At 39.3% G+C, this 22,094-nt stretch overlaps 1 protein-coding gene across 2 annotated transcripts in view; it reads left to right on the top strand.

The window, feature by feature from the left end:
• Window positions 1–8,666: 8,666 nt before the first annotated feature.
• The window catches only part of LOC6614461, a 31,782-nt gene continuing 18,354 nt past the window's right edge, over window positions 8,667–22,094 (top strand). Inside the window, exons 1-2 of one of the 2 annotated variants that reach the window (XM_002038858.2) lie at window positions 8,667–8,936; window positions 11,035–11,367. In XM_002038858.2, coding sequence (XP_002038894.2) covers window positions 11,169–11,367 — 199 coding nt within the window. In that variant the 5' untranslated portion in view covers window positions 8,667–8,936; window positions 11,035–11,168. The remainder of the gene's footprint in view (window positions 8,937–11,034; window positions 11,368–22,094) is intronic. The other variant, XM_032726696.1, reaches the window with a different exon arrangement.

Below are 22,094 nucleotides of genomic sequence, written 5' to 3' on the forward strand. Positions count from 1 at the left end.
TGCTGCAGCGTTTAAGTGGGTATATAGTATTTTCCTTTTTTCCTTGGTGGTGCGGGAGGAAATGGGTTTTAGCTGCTCTTCTCTTTTCCCAGGACTTCTGGCAAATTGCCTAAAACTTTCTTTATATTTGATGTAATGAATTCCTGCGAAAAAGAGAGGGAACTAGATTTGCGATTGCCAGAGAGAGTGGGCCAGAAAAAGTCCCTAGGACGGAAATGTGATGGAAAGCAGAAAAAAAAACACAACGGCGGCCAAAACAGAGTGAAGCATACATTGCGTATGCGTAATGTGTTACAGATACTCCGCGTGTGTGTGAGTTCCGTTTCCGCAATTAAAATGTTGATTACATGAAGTACGACTGCCGCTTGTTTGTTTCCCTTGTGCCACGCCCCCATTTTGCCCATCCGATGCTGTGGGCGCCACAAAGGAAAACGGAAATTATGTGTAGATGCGGGCGTTGGCGCTTAGCTGAGCTTTTCATTCGGCATTAACAACGGAGTGGTAAAATGGCAGCGGTGAAGGCAGCAACAATGAGCAGCGACCATAAATTGCAAACATTTGGCTGTTTCGCGATAAGCAATCCGTTGGCAAAAGGAAGGGGGAGCAGCGAGTTTAATGACCTACCTAGATTACTAAAGCACAGATAAGCGATAAGTGGGGCATGTCTGAAAATACCAAAAAATTCCCTTACAAGAAGTCTTCAATTAGGAAGTTTAAATATTAGATTTAATGCATAATTTTTGTACATAATTGAATAATTTAGTTTTTTTTTTGTTTTATTAGCTTGATTGTTCTTGATTCAAAATTGCTGAATAACGAACGAATTTTATTTCAATTATATAATGTAGCTAAGAACAGAAGTCTATATGAGGCATATTTACTCTTCCCAACATAAAAATAAGAAGACTGCTGCTATGGCTGAAAATAGCACGCTTCACACCGTAATTAAATCAATCATACGACCTGTTGGTAAAGAGGCCAAGACAGAAACAGAAGTGAAAGGAGCAGCCAAAAAAAAAAAAACGAAGCGGGGAGGCAACTGGCGTGACGAAGGTAACGCCCCCGAGTACACCTGGAGAAATTCCCGCCCAGAGCCCACTGCTCCCGCCCACGAACACCTTGCTTAGCATAAATGAATATTTATAATTCAAACGCCTTTTGCCCATACTTTTTCCTTCAGTATGCAAAACAGCGGCGGCGACTGAAGATCCGCAAAGTGCTTTTTTCGAAGACTGGAATACGAAAGAGGGAGACAGCAGCGTGTGAGGGGGAGAGAAAAGAATAATTTTTTATGAATATTTATTTGTTTTTACAAAATCGAAGTTATGCATTTGCTGCTCGCTCTTTTCTTTTGCTGGAAATAATGCCCTGTTAGACACGTACCCTGCCCCGAAGTGGCATCAAAGTTTTCCCAGCTTCGACTGCTGAAAGGTGCGTAAGACAATTTAATTTATTTGATGCATTAAAGCAGAAATATTAACGCTATAAATCAATGAGTACAAAAGTTTCTCCCCTCCTTTTTTCTCGTTCTCTTGCTGTTCTTGTTTAAGTGTATTTCGTATTAATTTATGAGTGTGCCCTTAACCCTACCCCCACCACCTTATCCACTCCCTTTGGGCCAGGCCGAAAACATTTCTCTTGCGCGAATTTTTTATGACAGCTGCGCGTGAAGTTATCACACGTAAATTCAGCTTGGTGGAGAGAGCCTACTTTGAAGGCCATCGATGGGTAACAATGCTGTAAGACAGTTTCGTATTGATAAATGCTTTTAAGTTAAAATATACAGTTCAGCTGATAAGAAAAGCTGAATTTTAATTGGCTCTCTTCAGATTTACTTCAAGTCAAGAATCTCCTCTTGACTCATTTCATTTATAATTTCACTCGAAATCCAATCTACACGCTCTTGTTGAGAAAATATAGGAACAGAAAATCTAGCATTATGAAATATTAGCAAATGTAAGCTATTACTTAAAGGGCATTTTGAGATTTCTATATTTCTCTTAGTGCTTTTATTGGTTGGGGGCTTTGCTATGCAGGCCACAAATGTTTCTGACTAGGAATGGAATCTCCTTTAGGGGTACCTAAGCTAGACTGAACCATTAGCTAAGCACACAGAGAGGGGAGCTGAATACTCCTTCTAGCCCCTTAACCCTCTCGTAGCCTTGCCCCATTTGAAAGCCACATAAGCTTAAAAATTTCAAGTGCTGCACCGATTTCAACCAGGCACAGAAATGAAGTAAAATGCCACTGTCCCGAAGAGGGTTTCCAGTTGGGATAGAAGCTGTGAGTACCAGGCAAATGCAGACAAAAAAATATCTAGTTACTTAAAGTATTAAACTTATTTATGTTTCTATGGTACTACTTGTAGTTTTCATAGTACTAATACATTAAATTAAAGTAGTGCAGCGTGTTGTAGTCAAAGTCCCTGACAATCAGATTCACGTTACTCAGAAGGAAACATTTTAAATGTCCTTTCGTCATATTGATAATGCCGCACACCGCAGAGTTGCTACTTCGAACCTTATACTATAATTGCGTTCAAAAACTCTGTATTGACTAGTATATCCTGTTATTGTACGACGAACGCCTATAAAAGTACTTTAAATAAATGAAAAATTATAAATTTAAACTGGCTATATTCAACTTATCTTAGTGTTTTAAGGAACAGCAGTGGTCAAAATTTGCATGTGGCAGGGCGGAAAGGCGGGAAACTCATAGGAAGGAAGTAAGTTCGCCGAAAAACCAGCGTTAAACCTTTAAAAGGCCTGCAGTTTGTAATGTTCTTAACGCACTTTTAAATTCCTCATGCAAAACGAAACTTTAACTCGATTAATGCGCAAAAAGTTCAATTATTTGCATTATTTTTCATTTTCAATTTGAATTCCATTTTTGCTCATTGTCATTGCTAGTGGGCAAACAAAAGTCGCTCATTTAACCCGATTCCCCTCGTTCAGTTGTGTGCATCGCATAGATAAAGTCATATATCAGGGATAATTTTAAAAACCCTTCCGCCCCGTCCCCTCTGCTCTGACGTCATCAGTTGGAGTTTGGCTTTCTGGTCTGTTGGTTCATTAAATATTGTGATAATTTTTCATATTTATTTTTAAGTGGTTTACAGTGACAGTGAAATTTACATTTTATTTCATTAAGCAAAGCGCCATTTATATTTGATTCTCGGGCCCACACTCATTTGAGCTTATACATTCGCATTTATTTATGTAAGATTGTTTATTATTATTAATTTAATTATTAGTTTAATTCTAAATGCGGTAATTATATAAAGTATTCTTAGTTTGTGACCGAACGACTGCTGCTGAGAACTCGACTGACTGCTACGCTGACTTCCACCCAACTCCACTGCTGCCTTGCGATCGTTCCTTCGATGACTGATTGTCGATAACTTCGATTTCCGACAATCATGTTGCTGCTCAACAGCGCTGCCAACCGGGTTGTTGCCAGCCTTCAGCCTTACTCCATGTTACATTCGGCCCTCCTGATCATCATCATCCGACCCGGATGACAATAGGTCTGCATTTTCGGCTATGTACTTCCACAACTTCATGTTGTCACAGCTGGTGGATGTGACATTGGGTCCTTCGACGTTTGCTGCTTTTTTAACGTCATATCTGCCATTGTCTTTGACTCCTGTGACTTCGTATGGACCTAAATACCCGCTTGCCATCTTGCGGCCAGCTACAAATTGGGTCCTTTTAATTGCAACCAGATCACCTGCTTTGTATTTGTATTCAGCTCGGCGCTTTTTGTCGTAATTGCGCTTGTAGTCCTTCTGCGCCTGCTCGATGTTGCGTTTTACCAGCTGTCTCATCTCATAGCGGTCCTCGTTGAATTGACAGACCACTTCTTCTTGGAGCAGTTCCAGTAACCGATCCTCAACTCGGGTGTACATCTTGGTGCCAAACATGACCTCAAATGGTGACAGCTTCAGTGATGAATGCACGTGACAGTTGATCGCCTTTTGTACCTCAGGCACATATTTGTACCACTTCGACCTGTCCGGTTGATTTGGTTGGGAATAACCAGACAAACTTTGAAAACGCATCGACTGTTGCCAGAATGTATTTATACTGTTTGGCCGATGAATCCATTGGCCCCAAATGATCGATGTGTAGTGTGTGCAACGGTGCGTCTCCTTTATCTATGCAATTTAGATATCCCTCCTGCTTTCCCAACTTTTTGCTGTGGATGATACATTTTATACAGTTAGAAATTAGCTTTTTTACCTTGTATTCCAAATGAGGAATAAAAAATTGCTGCTGTATGCTATGCATCGTCTTTTGCAACGACAAATGGCCCACTTCATGTGCGCTTTGAATCACCTCCCTCTCCATTAGTGCAGGGACAACCAGTAGTTCATTGCCATTGACCATACTATACAACAGGCCACCTTTTAGCTTGTAGGGTTGGAATAGACGATCTTTTAGAATTTCCAGGATTGCTCTAATTGAATCATCGTTCTGCTGCGACTTTTTAATACGTGCTGTCAACTCGGATGTTATCATCATGCATGCTTGGGGATGGCGGCTTAAAAAATCAACGTGTCTCATTCTTTCTCCTGCACGATGTTCGGGTTGAAAATTAAAATCCTGCATATAGAGAATCCATGGGCCAACTTCTCTTGGGACATCTGCTTTTTTTGTTGTCTGTTTAAATGCGACCCAGTCCGTGACGAGCTTGAAAGGGACTCCCAATAAATAGTGTCTGAACTTTTTCAGAGCTAAGTATGCGGCTTTTACTTCAAGGTAGTAACTATGACGATTTGATTCGGCTTTTGTAGTTTTTCTGCTCCAAAAGCAGACTGGGTGAAAACTGCCTTCGAACTTCTGCAATAAAACGGCTCCTAACCCGTCCTTAGAGGCATCTGTATGAAGTTCGGTTTCTGCTTCTCGTGAGTAGATCCTCAATACTGGTTCGTTTACCAGAATCTCTTTCAGCTTATTCACCGACTGCTGCTCTACTGGTCCAATGTTGAAAATGGCATCTTTTTTTAATAGGTCCGTCAGTGGTCTCGCAATTTGGGCGTATCCAGGTATGAATTTTCTGAAGAATCCTGTGAGACCCAGAAATCCTTGAACGGCTTTTACATTCTGAGGTGTTCCAAAGGAATTCACTGCTGATGTTTTCTCTTTTCCAGGGCATATTTGTCCACCTTCGATAATATGTCCCAGGAAATGAATTCGCCTCTGCATAAAGTTGCACTTCTTCCATTTTATTTTTAGACCAAATTCTGCAGCTCTCTTAAGTACCATTTCCGTCTTTTCCATGCATTCTTCTGGGGTAGCGGCATATACAATTATGTCATCCATATATAGCTGCATTATATTGGAATTAATTAGTTCTTGAAAAATAAATTGAACGAACCGTATAAACGCTGCTGGGGAATTCTTAAAACCAAAGGGCGCTTTGTTAAACTCGAATAAGCCTTCTCGGGTAACAAATGCTGTGTACGGCTTGCTGGCTTCTTCTACGGCCACATGAAAAAATCCGTTCTGTAAGTCCATGGTTGTAAACCATTTGGCACTCTGCAGTTTTTCAAGCACCTCCTCCATTATGGGTACCGGAAAACAATCCATCAGAACCATGGTGTTCAATTTTCTATAGTCCACGCAAACGCGTAGGGTACCATCCTTTTTCTTGACAACGACTATGCGACTGGCAACATTTGATGTAGATTTACGGACGATTGACTGCTCGACCCATTCCTCTACCTGCTTCTTTACAGCTATAGCTTCTTCTTCAGATAGTCGGGTGTGTCCATGGCGAAAGGGTTTAATCACGCCATCAGGAATAATTTTGAGTTCGACTGGACATTGCTTTATCTGCTTGGGTGGTGTTTCGTATGTTCTCTCTATCATGCGTTCAACGTCTTCTCGGTATTGTGGTGCAACTGTAAAAGAAGATTCTTCACAAATATTAAACATTTGGGAATACTCAACCGCTTGTTTTTTATCTGCTTCCAGGTCAAGAAAAGTATAGCCTTCTGCACTACAAATAAGACGAAACTTGCTGATAAAATCGTGTCCCACTATTCCATCGCAACTGAATTTAGAATCGTGGACGACTAAAACGTTGTGGCTTGCTTCCACCTGGTCGGTCTTGATTAATGCTCTGAAGCATCCAATCGGCTGTGTTGAGGCATTTCCCAAACCTCGCAATACTGTTGCAGTGCGGTTTAAATCAACATCTTTCATCTTCTTGAATATAGCTTCTTTAATTATGGTCACATCTGATCCTGTGTCCACCAGACAGTTGATGATAATCCCATTTATGATTACTGGCTTTGTTCGTGCACTATCAACGTGAATGCGCATGCTGTTTACTTTTTCCGGACACTTGCTTGAGATATGGCCCTCTTGATTACAGCTGAAACATTTGGTAGGAAGTGTACAATCCTTTCGTTTGTGTTCCCTCGAACCACAGTTGAAGCAGTGATCTGCTTTTACACCTTGTGTAATTTGCTTTGGTTTTGGTTGAATATTCGGCTTGTCAACAATATTCAGACTCTCGTAGATTTCGAATTCTTGCTTTAATTCCTTAAGAGTTTTACAACGGAGCATAGCACCCTTATACTCCTTTTTAATGTCGAGGCCGTTTACGATATGAGTTATCAAAGCAACTGTTTCAACTTCACCTAAGGCTGCTATTTTCTTCATTTGTAACAAATAGTCGTGTAGAGTCTCCTCCCTCTTCTTCTTCCTGTCTTGCAACTTTTTGTGAATAACGGCGCTATTATAGCTGCCTGAAAATTCTTCAATTAGTAACTCTTTGAGTTCAGTGTATCCACTGACACATTCAGATTCTAAGAAAAGTTCTGCTGATCCAATCATCTTACTTCTGGCTTGAACATATTTTTGTTTCTCCGAAAGTTCATATGCCTCGGCATTTTTCTCAAAAATTTCAAACCATTTTTTAATAGGAATTGATTTGCCATCACAGTCACTTACAACTTTTTCAAATTTTTCTGCAGCGATAATTACTTGCCCCTCTTGTTTAGATTTTGCCAACATGCTCTGGGTTAGAGTATTCATCATTTGTTCAAATTTCTCTTCGACTTTAGCACTAGCGTCTTTATTCTGCTTCTTTGCCTCTGCTTCTCCTACAGGCGCCAACTTTTGATCTTCTTCGTTCATTTTTTCTTTTCTGCTTTCGTCCTCGCTTTCGTTCTCTAGAATTGCTTGTATTTGGTCGGTGTTAAGTTTTTTATTTGTAGGTGGTGTACGTGTGAACATTCCGCGACAAGGCACTAACACCAGCAAACAACGACAATGTTCTAACGGCGCGACGGTAGTCGATTTTGCAGACGGCGCCACCGGTTAAAAGACAAATTTTGATTTTCGTTAGAAACGAATTTCACCACCTTTGCAATTTAATTGTTTTAAATTCCACAACAGCAAAACGACTTGAGTCTGTATGAGTTCAACCGATTTTTTCAACTTTCAATGCAGTAGACGTAGCCATAACTTTACAACTTTAAAGACTAAATCCACGCACACGACAATTTCAACTTTATCAGTTCTCTCTAGCAGCTTTCCCGACTTTTACCGACTTGTGTTCAAACAAAATCTGTACAACTGATTTTTCCAACTTTAAATGCAATAGATATAGCCACAACTTTACAACTTTTAAAGACTATACCCACGCACACAACAATGTCTTTTTTCTTTAAACAACTGCACCTTCATATAACCGATTTAGGACTGGACGAGCCCCCATGTAAGATTGTTTATTATTATTAATTTAATTATTAGTTTAATTCTAAATGCGGTAATTATATAAAGTATTCTTAGTTTGTGACCGAACGACTGCTGCTGAGAACTCGACTGACTGCTACGCTGACTTCCACCCAACTCCACTGCTGCCTTGCGATCGTTCCTTCGATGACTGATTGTCGATAACTTCGATTTCCGACAATCATGTTGCTGCTCAACAGCGCTGCCAACCGGGTTGTTGCCAGCCTTCAGCCTTACTCCATGTTACATTTATTTGCATATAAATTTTATTTGTCCTTCGTTTAACGGCGTTTAATTGAGCACCAGAAAACAATGTGCAAATTAATTGCATTGCCTCGCTAGCCTTGAAATTTGGTTAAGTCAATAGTGCGTAGGAACAACGTCATGAGGTTACGAGTTTAAATTACATGATTAATCAGTAATTCTCAAAAATATTCTCAGCATTTCCATTACTTTTCTATTACTTATAACCTTAAGTATTATTAGTAATTATTAAAAAAAAACATGATATGTAATGAAACTAACATAGCTACCAGAAATTCTTATACTAGGAAAATCCCATTATGTTTCGCAAAAGTTATGGCAGACTGTATGAGTTGTTGGCTAAATGTTATGCTATAGTAAGCAATACATTTTGGTCAATTCGCCTCAGCACATTTCCCTATGTGAGCTACCACAAATCCTAACAATTTATAGGAAAGTTTCGATGTTAAAATCACGCCGCTGTTAACTGAACCAATTGGAAATGATACAAACAAGGGGAAGGAGAGAGCAGGAGAGCTAAGCGAGCTTTTCCTCTCGCGCTTTGCCTTGTCGAATGACATTCCCCCAAGAAGCTTCCAGTGCTGGCCAAGTGAGGGCGCCACTCGCGTGCTAGGCACTGTGAGCATGAGTTTTTTTTAGTCGCTATTTCAACTTTGAAGTGAACGCACGTCATTTTTGTCGCGCGCGTTGTTACAATCCCCTCTTTGTGAAGGAGCCAAACGAAACCCGAAACTGAAACCTGAGCCAATCGAATAGCACGCACACTTTCAAATTTTGTGCATGTGTGTGTGTGCGTGAGCGAGCGGTCACTAAAAGTAATATCGTGTTTACAAAAAAGTAGGAAATGCCCCGTAATACTCTCAAATAAAAACGAATGAGTGCAAGTGTGGCAGCAATAATAACAGAAACGTATTCAATGAAAATGTGAGCAAGTGCAGGTCGTGGAAATGAAAAATCTTTGAGCCCCCGCTCGAAATGCCGCATTTGTTGCGTGCCGAAAACATTTGTCAGGCATTTGTTGTTATTGCTGGGAAAACTGAGAAAACTGTTGCGGTTGCGGTTAATTAAAGCGCGAAAAGTGGAACACAAGGAGTAATCATCTGGCGACCCCAAAACTAACAAAAATTAAAAATAGTCGAGCCAACCGGAAAAGTGGAGAAACCAAAAACTGAACCTTGTAAAAGCGAGGGCTTAACTTTTACATCGTCAGTTTTTGTAGTTGTTTTCCCATTCCTTTATATAAAAAAGTAAACAGTTTGGTTTTACGGTATCAAGTGAGCTTTTTTTTATGAATATTATGATAGATGTATGCAAAAAGGTTACATTCCCAAACAACTTTTTTATATAAAAAAACGTTCAAGCAAAACATGATTTTTGTAACAATAGCTAAAAACTAAAACATGTAGGATACAACGTAATTTAGTAAGCAGTCTATGTATTTATTAAGTGATTAAAGCGGTATCCTTAATTTAGTAAGACCAAAACACGGCTTCACTTCGCTGATTCGGGCCACGAACTCCAACTCGAAAACTTGCCACCATAAATTCCACATTCAGCCGGAGAGCATTTTAATCTTTAATTATATTTTGTGATTTTTTCTCATTTTGCCGCTATTGCCGTCTCCCTTTTTCAGCTCCTGCTTCAATTTAGGCTAATTATGTTACTTGGGCGTGTTGGAATAGATATAGTGTCCTGTATATAAGGCGGGGTCCTGACCATTTATTCAGTACTGCCTGCTTTCGGGCGCCCCACTTTCCAGAGTTGTTGTTTCTGCGGGTGTACGCGATTTTATTGTTGCTGTAATTTAAACAACAGCTGCTGCTGTTGTTGCTTTATTATCTGCACCTGACTTGTTGGCTATTTATTTGTGTTTATCCAGCCATTGTTGGCTTTAAACAAAGTGAAATGCCACAAAAAGGGAATTAATCGGAAAAAATTGAATATTATTGCTATCTGTCGGGCAATGACAGTATATTTATAAATATTTATAAATATTTGTTAATTGTTCGTGCTGTCACTGGATTTGTAAATGCCCATAAATCATTTCCAGCATTGGTGTAATGCGGGTGTGTGTAATTTCTAAAAGTACGTGTTTTATTGTTTTTTAATGAGAAATACAAAATGACAATAATCGAGAAGTTAAAAAGATATATTTTCATAGTTTATTTTATTGTAAAGAAACGTTACAAAGACTTTATATATCATTTAAAATGTTTCTAATTCTTTCATAGATGCATGTTTAAATGTTTTTCATTATTGCACTGATCACAATTCAAATTTGGTTGTCCGCATATTATTGAACCGTAATTGCTGTCATAAATAAAATAATAATTTGGAAACAAACAACCCTATTACCAATAAATTTCGATTTAACGTATGTCTGAGATGAGGCCATAATTTTTCCAATCTTGACATATGAGCTGTTCCCAGTGGCTCGACCCCAATCCGCAACCGAATTCCTGGTATTTCATTTAATAAACAGCGCCTAACCAGCTTATGATAATTGCACAGCTAGCTTGGATTATAAATCGGTATTGTGGTCAGGCACTTGAAGGATTGTGGCTTATTAAAATTAAAGCAATTGACATATGCTATGTCACCGTTTAAAATAAAAAGCAGACCCTTTAGTGAATTTCCAACTCAACCCTCCGCTTTTGATGTTAGTCACCATCTCAATTGCCTGGCAAGCGTTTTCCTGACGCTCTAAATCAACCAAAGGGTTAAGGAGCGAGCGGCAACTGGATTTTGAATTTATGTGGCAAGGTCTTTCCTTCGTTTTCCGCTTTTCCACGCTTTTTCCGCCGCAGAACCGAGAAAAGGCTGCTGTGTAATTAATCTTTTCCCAAAATGCTTGAAAATTTATGTCTTTAACTTGACTGCAGTGCCGCTCCATATGATGGAAGCAGCAAAATAGGGCGGGGAGCCTCAGGTCCTTTAATAGTTTTTGCCTTTAACTTTCCCGTTGTTTTTGTTCGCGTCGCGATTAAAAGTGATTAATAGCCAACATTTTATTACCGCACAGAGGCAGCCGTATAGGGGAGCCCCAAAACAACAACTTAATGTCCAAATGAAATAAGTGAAAATTTCACACCGAAATTAATAAAGACATTAGTGCGTGTGGGCGTGGCTCATTTGGGGCATTTAACGGAGGCCAAGATGTGTGCGGAGGATCCCTTCACCCAGCACCAGCTGCCGCACCACCATAAAACCGAGCACCATCAATGCCACCAACAGCTGCGAATGAATATGGAGCAACAGGACGGAACTCCAGGAGCGAGAAAATCGGCCACAGGAAGGACGGCGGCCACGAGTTTGCAGATCTGGTATATCCTACATGTGATACTAGTCCTAATCGGTGAGTTATAAATCTCCCTCCTAATACGTATGCATATACAAAAGGTTCCTTTGGGCACCATTTAGAATGGGTCATAATTAATGCCAGGCCGGCAGTGGGCATCTTTTTCCATTTATCTAAAAATTGTTGGGGGGATAAGTCTAAGCACAAATGGTAAAATTGGCCTTAGTTGGTATTAATTTAAATATGGGATCTAATTAAACAAGTGTGCCCCTGAGTTCCAGTAAAGGGATTTCTTCTGATTGCAAGCGGGGAAAATATTTAATATTGGGATTTTACAGGTATGCTTTGGTCACATATTACTGTAAAATCTAATAAAAAGCTAAATTAAGATTAGCTTTTATTATTGGGTTTTAATTTGTTATCTTAAAATTACTATAATCGAACAAACTCTTTGACCAAACAAGGAAATTAAGATAACACGTTATCTTTTTCTCTTTATTCCATTTACTTCTTAAGAACTTTCAAGTGAAGTAACAAATATCTTAAATGTTTCTCCAGCATTTCTCAGAAAATGTAACGCCAAACAAAAAGTTTACGCATTTCATACTCAAACATTTTTACAGAATTGTTTCTGTGGACGGAAATCCAGCTCCCTCAAAACAAATTCCTGGGAAAATCCCAAGAAAAACAATCAACAAATTGAAAGCCAAAGACCAAAACAATCGAACAAGTCCATTGGCAAAAGACAAAAGCGTCGACAAGGACAAATTGGGGCACGCAGACGGAATAGAAATTAATAAATTTGGCAAGTAGTCCCCACTCAGGATTACTTGTTTGTTATTAGAGGGGACCTCGCATTCTATTTTTTTTTTTCTCCAGAAACATAATATTTACAAACCAGAGCTAGGTATTTGTAATTGGTAAAAATGTTTGCCTCAAAAATATTTGTTTTATAAAATACATCATATTTTTTCAGCACTATTCCTAGGATGTATTATGAAATATATACAGCCCTACACATGTTTCCAAGAGTAATATTTCTTGTATATATTTTTTTATCTTTATTACTTTCAATAATCTGTGGCGCTGCCTTTTGTCGCATTTTTCGAGTTCAAGCCAGTTAAGTTGACATTTCCGGCAGGCCAGGAACGTGAGGGGGTTTCTAATAGGGGTGGGTAAAAGTAGAGGGGCGAAAAAGTGAGTGGGAGGACTGTAACAGTCTTTTCATTATTTTCAAATCATTTCACAAAGGGCAGAGCACAGAGATGGGAATGCTGAGCAGCGGAAACGGATATGGGGCCAAGTGAATGTTTGCACACCAGCGGGGATCCTTGCAGGTCCTGCGGCTCTCCCTATATCCGCCGCTTCCCCTATCCTGTCTCTCTGGCTTTCCCAGTGTGGGTGCGTTGGCTTAATTCAACGTCTCATTTGCATACATTAAAATGTCACATTTTACATGTCGTTTGAGCGTCTCGCCTTAAGCCTAACAGCAGTAACAGCATCCGCAGCAGAAGCCAACGTCAGTTAACGTTAAGGATACTCCCTGGGAGCCTAAGAGCCATCCTGGCATCGGGAAATCCAAAGGCGCCACCCACCACCCACTCCTACACATAAACTACATTAGCAATCGGAGCAGCCGAAGGCAGCCATGTAAAAATGGCTTAACGCGCAAATCTTTCAACTAAACATTAATCCTAATGGTTTTCAATTTTGTTGCGCCTTCTGTGGCAAGTCAAGTTCGCGTCTCCTTATTTGCCAGTCTGTTTTTTCTTTTCATTTTTTTTTTGTTTTGTATTTTACTCAAACCACACCTACTACTTTTCATTTTTGGCGCTCTGACTTCGACTCTGGTTGTGGGTCCTGCTTTGCATGTTAATACGCTCTTTGATATTGCCGAGCAGCGCCTGCAGCCTGATTGCTTCTGACAGCGTCCCCCGAAAACGCCCACCACCCCCAGGCAAACTGTAAATATGAAATTCGTTTAAATTTCATTGGAAACTCAGCTCGTTCCCATTGAATTTTGCGAAAATAATGACCGAACTCAAATGAAATAGCACCACCTGCTTGGGCACTCCCACTTATTATATTGATATACGCACATATACCCATAGATATCCCTATGCCGGCCACCCCCTCATTAGAGGGTAACACAATTTCGCATTAATCAAGTCGAGCCCACGGAGAAATCGCCCTTGACTCAGTACAAAAAAAAAAGAGAAAAAATCAACAGGGGTCTAAATAATCATATGAAAAGCGGGGGTCACTCCCTCTCTTTCATATGTATATTTCCTGGCAATCGATGTCGATTTAATTTTCTTAAGGAGAAATTTTTAAATATCATATCATTCGTCAAAAGCTTCAAAAGTTTGATTAACAAACTCTGTGATTAGTTCTGGGAAAATATATCAAAGTAAAATGCCGACATAGATTTTGCATGCCCATATAAGTATGCTATATATTTTTCTTCCTTTAACTTTCCTTTAACTTAGTGCCAATTTGGCACTGCCAAACACTGGTTTCATATGCTGATACATATTAATTTTTCAAGATATATTCAAGATTTAATAAGTATTTCAAGGTCCAACATTTATATAAGCGAAAAATATACCACGCGGATGATGCATATGTGGGCATTATGGCCCACGTAAGGACACACTTATATCCTGTGCCCCTGTATGGATGTACATAGCCCCTCATCCATACACTGCTATTAAATTGTTGCCGGCAAACTGAGCATAAGCTCAATTATGCTTTTGTTTAAATAAAACTGTGTCGCCGCAATGGCCAAAGCAACTGAGTCTCTGTGTGGCTAAGTGTTTTTTCCCCCACTTTGTGTTTGCTTTGATTATTCGCACACGCACACTACGATTGTTGCAATAGATGGGAAACACATACAGTCACATTCGTATCAATGTCCTGTGTTTGCGAGACAAAAACATTTTGAGCCACTAAGCTTTTGTTGAAGTTTATCTCAGCATTTGGGCAATTGATGAAAGCTCCTCGATTGTTTCTATTTTCTTTCCTCATTGTTGTTTTTCCACTTTCGTTTATTGTCGTTGACATAAGCAGCAGGTGCCCAGCATTCAAATAAATCAGAGGGGTAGTGCAAACTGTAATCCAAAAACATCCGTACATATTTCATGGCACTTTTCGTTGACATGACAGCATTTTTTTGGAACAAATTGCATAAAATGTGTTTGGTGTCTAATTTAAAAGCACTAAACGTAAATATTAAATTCGTCATGCATCCAATTGCCGTATTTCCCAGAGTTCGTTCCCAGCTTATCAGATTCACAATAGGAAAAACTTCACAGAAATCCAATAGGTACAATGAGTGGATAATTAGTTGTTGGATAACTAAATATGCTTTATCCATTTATTTTTCTAGATTTTTTGAAATTCAATACTTAATATGGACAACATTTTGTGATTTCAGTACAATAAAATCTCTAAAAGGCAAAAAACACAGGACAAAGCAAACAGTTTGGGACCCAGTTTTTCGGTTCAGTTCGGTTCAGTTTGGTCCGATCCGGTCAGAAAACGCCCCTAATCAAATTGAAACAAAATAAAAGTGCCCTAAGTTGACTTTTTTGGGCATTTTTTGTGTGTCTTTATTGAAATCATTAGAGCGCGGAGAAAGAGCAAAAAGTGTATATTTTTGGGATACGGTAGGACTTGGCATTAATGTCTGACGAGGCTCAGACGAACGACCGACAGATGCCTATTAATCATGAAGACTTTACGTTCCATTAAGCAGTCAAGGACTAGAAGTTAGCGGGGTATGAAGAAATGAGACAGAAGAAGATGGAAATGTGTGAGGGATTTCCCCAAAAATGTTGGAAGCATTATTTCTCAGCTTGGTCGGATTACGTTTGGGTCAAACCAGAAACATGCCTAAATAAACTGCCTAAATTCCCAGGGTCAAAGACACCATGATACATTCTAATCCGTGAAGAACTGAAACGTTCGCCATAAAGTTATGTTTAAATTTTTGATAGAAATAATATTGATATTTTATTTATTTAATTTTAATAATGGTTAATTGTGTGTACTTATGCGGCGTTTAAGCATAATACATGACTATATCAATTCGACTTAATTGAAACATTTCATAGTATTTAATATGAATAATTGTATTCTTTAAAATCCTCTCACGGAAAGAGACTTACCCCTTCATCGACTGAACTCAATATCCTGCACCTCTGTCTTCTCAATTTTCCACCCATCTTATGGGGCACGTGCAAAGGTTCAAAGTGTAGGCAACTGGAGGAAAAATGTAGACAGAAAAACAGAAAAGCGCAAACATTGCGCAGCAAACAAAGTCAGTGGCCATTTGCTTGTTCTGCTCCCAACTCCTGGCTCCTAATGGCCAAAATATTGTATTACAACAAATTGTGCATCTGGCCCGTAAATAAAAAGAGCAAGCCAAAACGGGCCGAGAACACCCTTTAAAACGGACCTCGAAACGGTCCTTGTGGTCCTCCCCTCTGGCTCCTCATCATCATCTGCCGCTGCTGCTAACGATATGGAAAATTTATCAAAAAATCTAAGGGGCCGGCAACAACATGACACCGTCTGACCGTTCGTCCAGGCATAAAATAATCAGCACAGTCAAGGATCCGCAGAATGGGTGCGGGAAATTGGGAGGAAATTGTGCGGAGGGCGTAGCAAAAGGCAAATGTTGGGCTAAAAGGCTTTCCTCGTGGCAACAACCTCAACCTCATGGGCGTTGATGGCCAGCAAATTGATTTTGATTCGCAGTCAGAAATTATCAAATGTGCAAATCGAGTGGAGAAATCTGTGTGAGGCATTGGGATCAGGAATGGAAGATTAATAAGGATACAATGTCTGATAAGGGTCCGAAATCAAGAGCATAAAGTGTTGTGTGGATGAAACAATTACTCCCACTTCTTTTTTTTTTTATTTTTAACATTTAATTTATGGCACGGGTAACAATATGTTTTCCGAACTTTTTTAATTCATATTGCCTAGAATTTAATTCAAACGCTTGCGCAGAATAATAATTAAGTTTAGTTAGCCTTATTTTTAACATACCAGTAGCGTAAGTCAATAATAAAATTTAAAAAAAAAGGATAAAATATTTTCGTGGTGAGTTTAAGCCTTGACCTTCTGACTATTTTTAAATGTTATATGCACTCTGCGGAAGAAAGCACTTGATTAGGAGAAAGAGCAGGCAAGCGAAAGGAAAGGCTTGGGACTTCCGGGCGGAGAGAGTGTGGGTGTGTGAGTAAATAAGACGCTCACACCCACAATCAAAGCTTCGGCTGAGTCGTGTAAGCCGCTCACCAAAGCGTAAAGACAATTCAATCGATGGCAAATACCCATACAATCACACTCTGAGTAAGTTCCTTACTCACATTGGACCAAAGTGTTTGAAATATTTTCACTTGTGTCATTTCCTCGAACACATTCCCACGGAAGTTTAGGGATGGGCTCGTGTCTGGCCAAGGAAACATTACTTACATGTGCCTGCAACTCGAGCTGATTTATTCACGCATCGCTAGCCACGCCCCCCGCCTGTCACGCGCCCATCTCTGCCAAGAAGCTCTCGAGAATGGCCCTAGAAAATGGCAAATGGCAGCTCAAAGTTGGTTTTTCGCTCTACTTTATGGTGGCGGCTCAAGGATGTGTGGTGAAAGTGGTCATTATATTTATTTCATTAAATTTTATAATGTCATATAATGAATATACTGTAGTTAGAAACAAAATCAAATATAAAGCGCGTGTTAAATGCTGAGATATAAATATAAGTCAGGGTATTTGTTCGTCTATGTCCTGGCTCATCTCTCCTCGGATCTTTTCTTGTGTTAGGTGCCTGCAGTGGATTTTTGGCAGTCACTGTGCAGCGCAAATAGAGCGGAAAAATTCCGCCTCCGGTGGCTGCTTTGCTTTCGCCATTGCCCGTCTCGCTGTTTCCAAAGTGAAAGTTGCAGGGGAAAGTTTGCCATTTGAGTGGACCAGGGAGTACTGAGCCCTCGTAATTTATTTGGGCCGCTGGTAATCAATGCCTCCACTGAGTGTGAGGATGGGTTAAGCTTATCGCATCCGCTTTTGGGTCTGCTCCGTGGTCTTCAAGTTGTAAAGTGGCCAAAAAAGGCTGAATTGGGGGAGTGGGGGCGGTTGAGAGACAGCTTTATGGGCGCCAGTTGAAAGGTCAGTGCAAATGGTCGATTTGTGACCCTCACTACCACGGCTTTCCAACAGAATTTATGACGAACATGCTGCAACATCCTGTTAACATACCCATTTGCATATCCACATGCACATGATCACATTCGCTGGTCCTGCAAAAGAAAAAGCGAGAGAGTAGCGTCACATCCATAACAATAAAGTCACATTAGCAGCTGGTCCCGCTACAAAACAATGCTAGCCGAAATGGTTAGCTAAATTATAACCATCATTTTAATGGTTATTTTCGTTTTATTTTTCTCTGCCGCAAAAACCGAGAGCTCAGCACAAAAATCGCCGCACAAATGATGCTCAAGATGGCCAACAGCAATAACAGCACCACAAAAAATGCTTAGATTGTCAAGACAAGTACTTTCAGCATCGGCCAGAGTGGTCTTTAGATGTGCTTTTTGCCAGATTTGAAGTAGAAAATTAGTGTTCTAATTTCCTACTTTTATTTTTGTTAATATTTAATAATATACATTTAATATTATGTTGAGACAAGTAAATATAATTCATTAATTTTTGTATGGTCGCAGCTTGTTTCTTTTTTGAAATTACCAGCACATAATGGAAAGTGATACTTTTCTTATCAATAAAATTTAACTGCTATGCAGTGGGTGGCCTGTGGGTAGGGTATTCATAAATTTATATCAAAATGCGCAGCACTTGTGTGCAGTTGTCGCCGCCACAAAGTAAAGAGAAAAGCTGGGAAAAGCGCATAATGGTAAGGAGAAGCGGGGAAACTGCCAATGGCCTCAATGAGCGTTTGAGTGTGTGTATGTGTGCTAAAGTGCAGGCGAGTGAGTGGGCATGCAGCTGCTTTCATTATGACAGGAGAATTTCGCATCCACTTTCCCTGCTCCTGCTTAACTTTCCTTTTCTACTTTTTGCGCGACTCCCAGAGTCGGCGCTTTTTGCTGCTTTTGCTGCTTTGTGCATATCATAAAATTTTAATTGAATTCTGACATTTTACCATGCGGGAAAGGGAGTAGAGATTACACCGAACTTTACAGCTGTCAATAACTTTGATGTCGCCGAAAGTCTCTTTGCTCTCTTTTATGTAATAACGCCCTCAGATGCCCCGTTTCGTTATATTCGGTGGAAAATGGGCGAACTACTTTTCGGCTTTTGGCGTTGTTAACATTTCATTTCTGCCGCATTTCATTTCGCCTGCGATGCGTTTTATGAATTCAGTTATTCCGTTGGCTGCATATTCAATTTTTTATTCGCTTTCCCACCGCAGCTTGGCATCTCCTTTATCCGCTCAAACCGCCCCTTGGCTTTTCCTGGATTAATTTGGCTCTGTTGGAGAAAAAAGAAAGCAGCATTTCCCTGACACTTTTAATGCAATTTTAATATGCGCGCGCAGCTTTATAAAATATTCAATATTCCCAGTCTTTTCAGAGTCTGCTCTCTTTGCTGGTTAAAAGTTAATTACCATTCATATTTATTTGTTCTGAACTTAATAAATTCAATGAATGGCAAAAAGCGCAAATTTCCACTTATTTGAAAAGTCTCAAAGAGATCGGATATTCCATTAAATTCAATCTTCGAATGCAAAATGAAAATCAATGAAATTCAGGCTCATTAAGCTTATAATTATACAAAATTAATAAAAAAAAATGCTTTGCAGAAGCTGACAACATATCTATTGTGGTTGCTGGTATTATTGTTCCTTTTAAACAAGCCTACAAAATATCTTTAACAATCCATTCAATTTTCAAATCCATTTGCAATACCTATACACACATGCCATCCATTAAAATAAATATAAATTTTAGTATGCATTTGGCGCCTAATTAAAATTACGCAATGAAAGAAAGGACACTCGAACTCCGGAAGAAGTGATATCAAAATGTAAAATAAAAGCAAAGTAAAGGAAACAAAAATCATAAAAACAATAACCAAAAGTAATCAAAAAGTGGAGCACTTTACTTTTGTTTGTCCTTACCACACAGGGAAAATAAAGTGGGGTAACAAAAAGGGGGGCGTCCGTCCTGGCAGATGTTTTTATAGCTCATAAATTCGTAAGATGCTGTGCGGAATTGCCAAGAAGCGGAGAAAGCGTCTAAAACCATGGGGAAAAGGACGAAACGGGCCACAAAACATCAGAATTCATTGGCCTCTGCCAAGTTTTGTTTATCCTTTCGCTGCCGTGGCATATAAACGCTTCCTCTGCCTTGGCTTTCCCCAGCCAAATCAATACAAAATTGATGAATACAAATGATCATAAAAAACAATAAAAGGCAATGCCAAAAAGCAGCTGTATTTCACTGGGTGGCTGGTGCTGTCCTGATTTGGTTATAAAAATCCCATCCACGTATTTGCTCTGTTTTGCTTTCGTTTCCAACAATGTGGGCGGAAATTGGGAATGGAGCGAATCGAAGGTTTCCAGATAGATGCACTTTTGATTATTCATATATGACTCCATATAATGACAATCAGCCACCCATTTGAAATTAATTTCGCGGAATAAATCAGCATATCAAAGATGAGTGCGAGAAAAGCACGCTGAAAATTTGGGTGGATAACGACCTCAACTTGAGCTTCTCGCTTGTCTGCAATTGGCATCTATGGCAACTCTCGTAGAGAATCTGAGAAATGAAAAAATCTCGGAAAAGGGACCCTCATTCAACCTGCTTGATTTCAAACGTATCGTTATCTAAAAGAAAAAAAAGTATAGTATATAAGGACACACCTCTAATACACAAGCAAAAAACATTATGAACTGCTTACAAAAATATAATTGTATACAGTTGAAATTATTAATTATCTTAATTAATCCAAAAATAAATATTTTAAATCTTTTTCCTTCAAATGCGTAGTATTCGGTACTACAACTTCGAACATGTTATGTTATAGGCAAACTTTCTTATTTGTTATGTTTCTGGTAAGGAATCCTTTCTTCAAGTGTTGCCACAAGAGAAAGTAACCGAATGATAGCAAATATATGCATAAACACAAACACCACCCCGAAAATCAAACACGCACAACTCACAGATGTCTATGGCGGGAAATTGATTTCAATCAATCACGAGTTGTGATTACTTTGCTAGCAAGCGATTCCGAATTGTAAAGGCCATTAGCAATAATTTACTTAAGGGCTTCAAGGCAGTCGAAGGCTCAAGTGTCAACTGGTTAATAGAAGGCTTTTGAGGTCGTAATCTTTGCGGTTCTTTGGTTAAAAGTGGAAACCCTAATAATAAAGAACTTTCATATAACACTAGAAGTATTTTATGCTTTTAAAATTATTTCAATATTTGGTTCTTATTAAAGCAATTTGTATGTATATTGAAATTCCAAGAGCTAATGACCTGACCCTTTTCTCTATTGATTCCCTATTCCTTTTCCAGATGCAGATGCAGTTCCATAATTCCCCTGTTCCTCTTTTCAACTGGCTTCTTTGTTGGCGCTTCCATTCCTTTTTATGATAAATTGATTGATATTTGAATTTAATGATAAGCTTTCTGCGAGACGATGAGAAATCAAAAAGGGGAGAGGAACCCAAACGACCAGTTGGCAATTCAATTTTCCTGGCCTTCATTTTTCAACTTCAACGACAGTGGCAGCCGCGTGTCTGTGGCTCCTGCCGCATGGCTTGTGGAATATGCAAATTCTTTGCCACAATTTTCCCCAGCACTTTTTGTTTTTATCCTGTTGCTGTTGTCGAAGTCGTCTTTGATAAGCAAACTTTTGCACTGATAATGATATTTTTATAGTGCGTTGACGAGCTCGCAAAGCATTAGGAGAAAAGGCCTGAGTTATTTGATGTTAGGGCTAAAAATCGATGCCTGTGAGATGTATTATAATGTTACTGTGTGTAATTTTGTTGCTTAGCATTTAACTTTATGTAATTTCTAAACCAGGACGAATATATAGGCAAAGTACCTTTTTTGTCGCCGTATCGGGACGCTGAAAAAACTATCGACCATTTGCAGCCATACCCACAATTTGGAATCGATTTATAGGCCAATTTGCATAATCATTAACTTCACATGCCGCCACACAAACACACATGCAACATCCGCACACTCTCTGCCAATAACTTTTACTTAAGCTATGGCACAAACAGCGACGTCGAAAAAAAAGGTTGGCATAAAATTTTGCTTGAATTTTTTATGCGAAATTGATTTTCCCTAACGCATTGCGGCTGCTTACCCCCATTTTTCCCCCTTGCCACGCCTCTTCAACTTGCGCCCCGGACAAACTCCGCCCACATTTGGATATGTCATGTATACTTACCTTTATCGGTTGATTTTTCTTGGCGTTCACAAATCTGAGTCTACTTAGAAATTTTGTGGAACAAGAAAAGCTTTTGGGGAATTCATTTTAAATTGATTTAATCTTAATGGTTAAATATAAGTATATTTATTCATATAAATATGTATAATACATATATGCAAATAAATTGAAGTATTTATTTCAATCGCGTTTTGTGGAAATCGATTTTTTCGATTTCCCAAGAAAACAAGGTACAACCGTTTGAAAAGAGAAAGTTTGTCATAAATTCCAATACCTTCACCTGACTACGAAAATTGCTTAAACTCGTGATGGCCAAAGTCCGTTTTGGCCTCATTAAAGCGCCTCCGGTC

This window comes from Drosophila sechellia, chromosome 2L (genome assembly GCF_004382195.2).
Source record: "Drosophila sechellia strain sech25 chromosome 2L, ASM438219v1, whole genome shotgun sequence".
NCBI classification, from domain to species: Eukaryota; Metazoa; Arthropoda; class Insecta; order Diptera; family Drosophilidae; genus Drosophila; species Drosophila sechellia.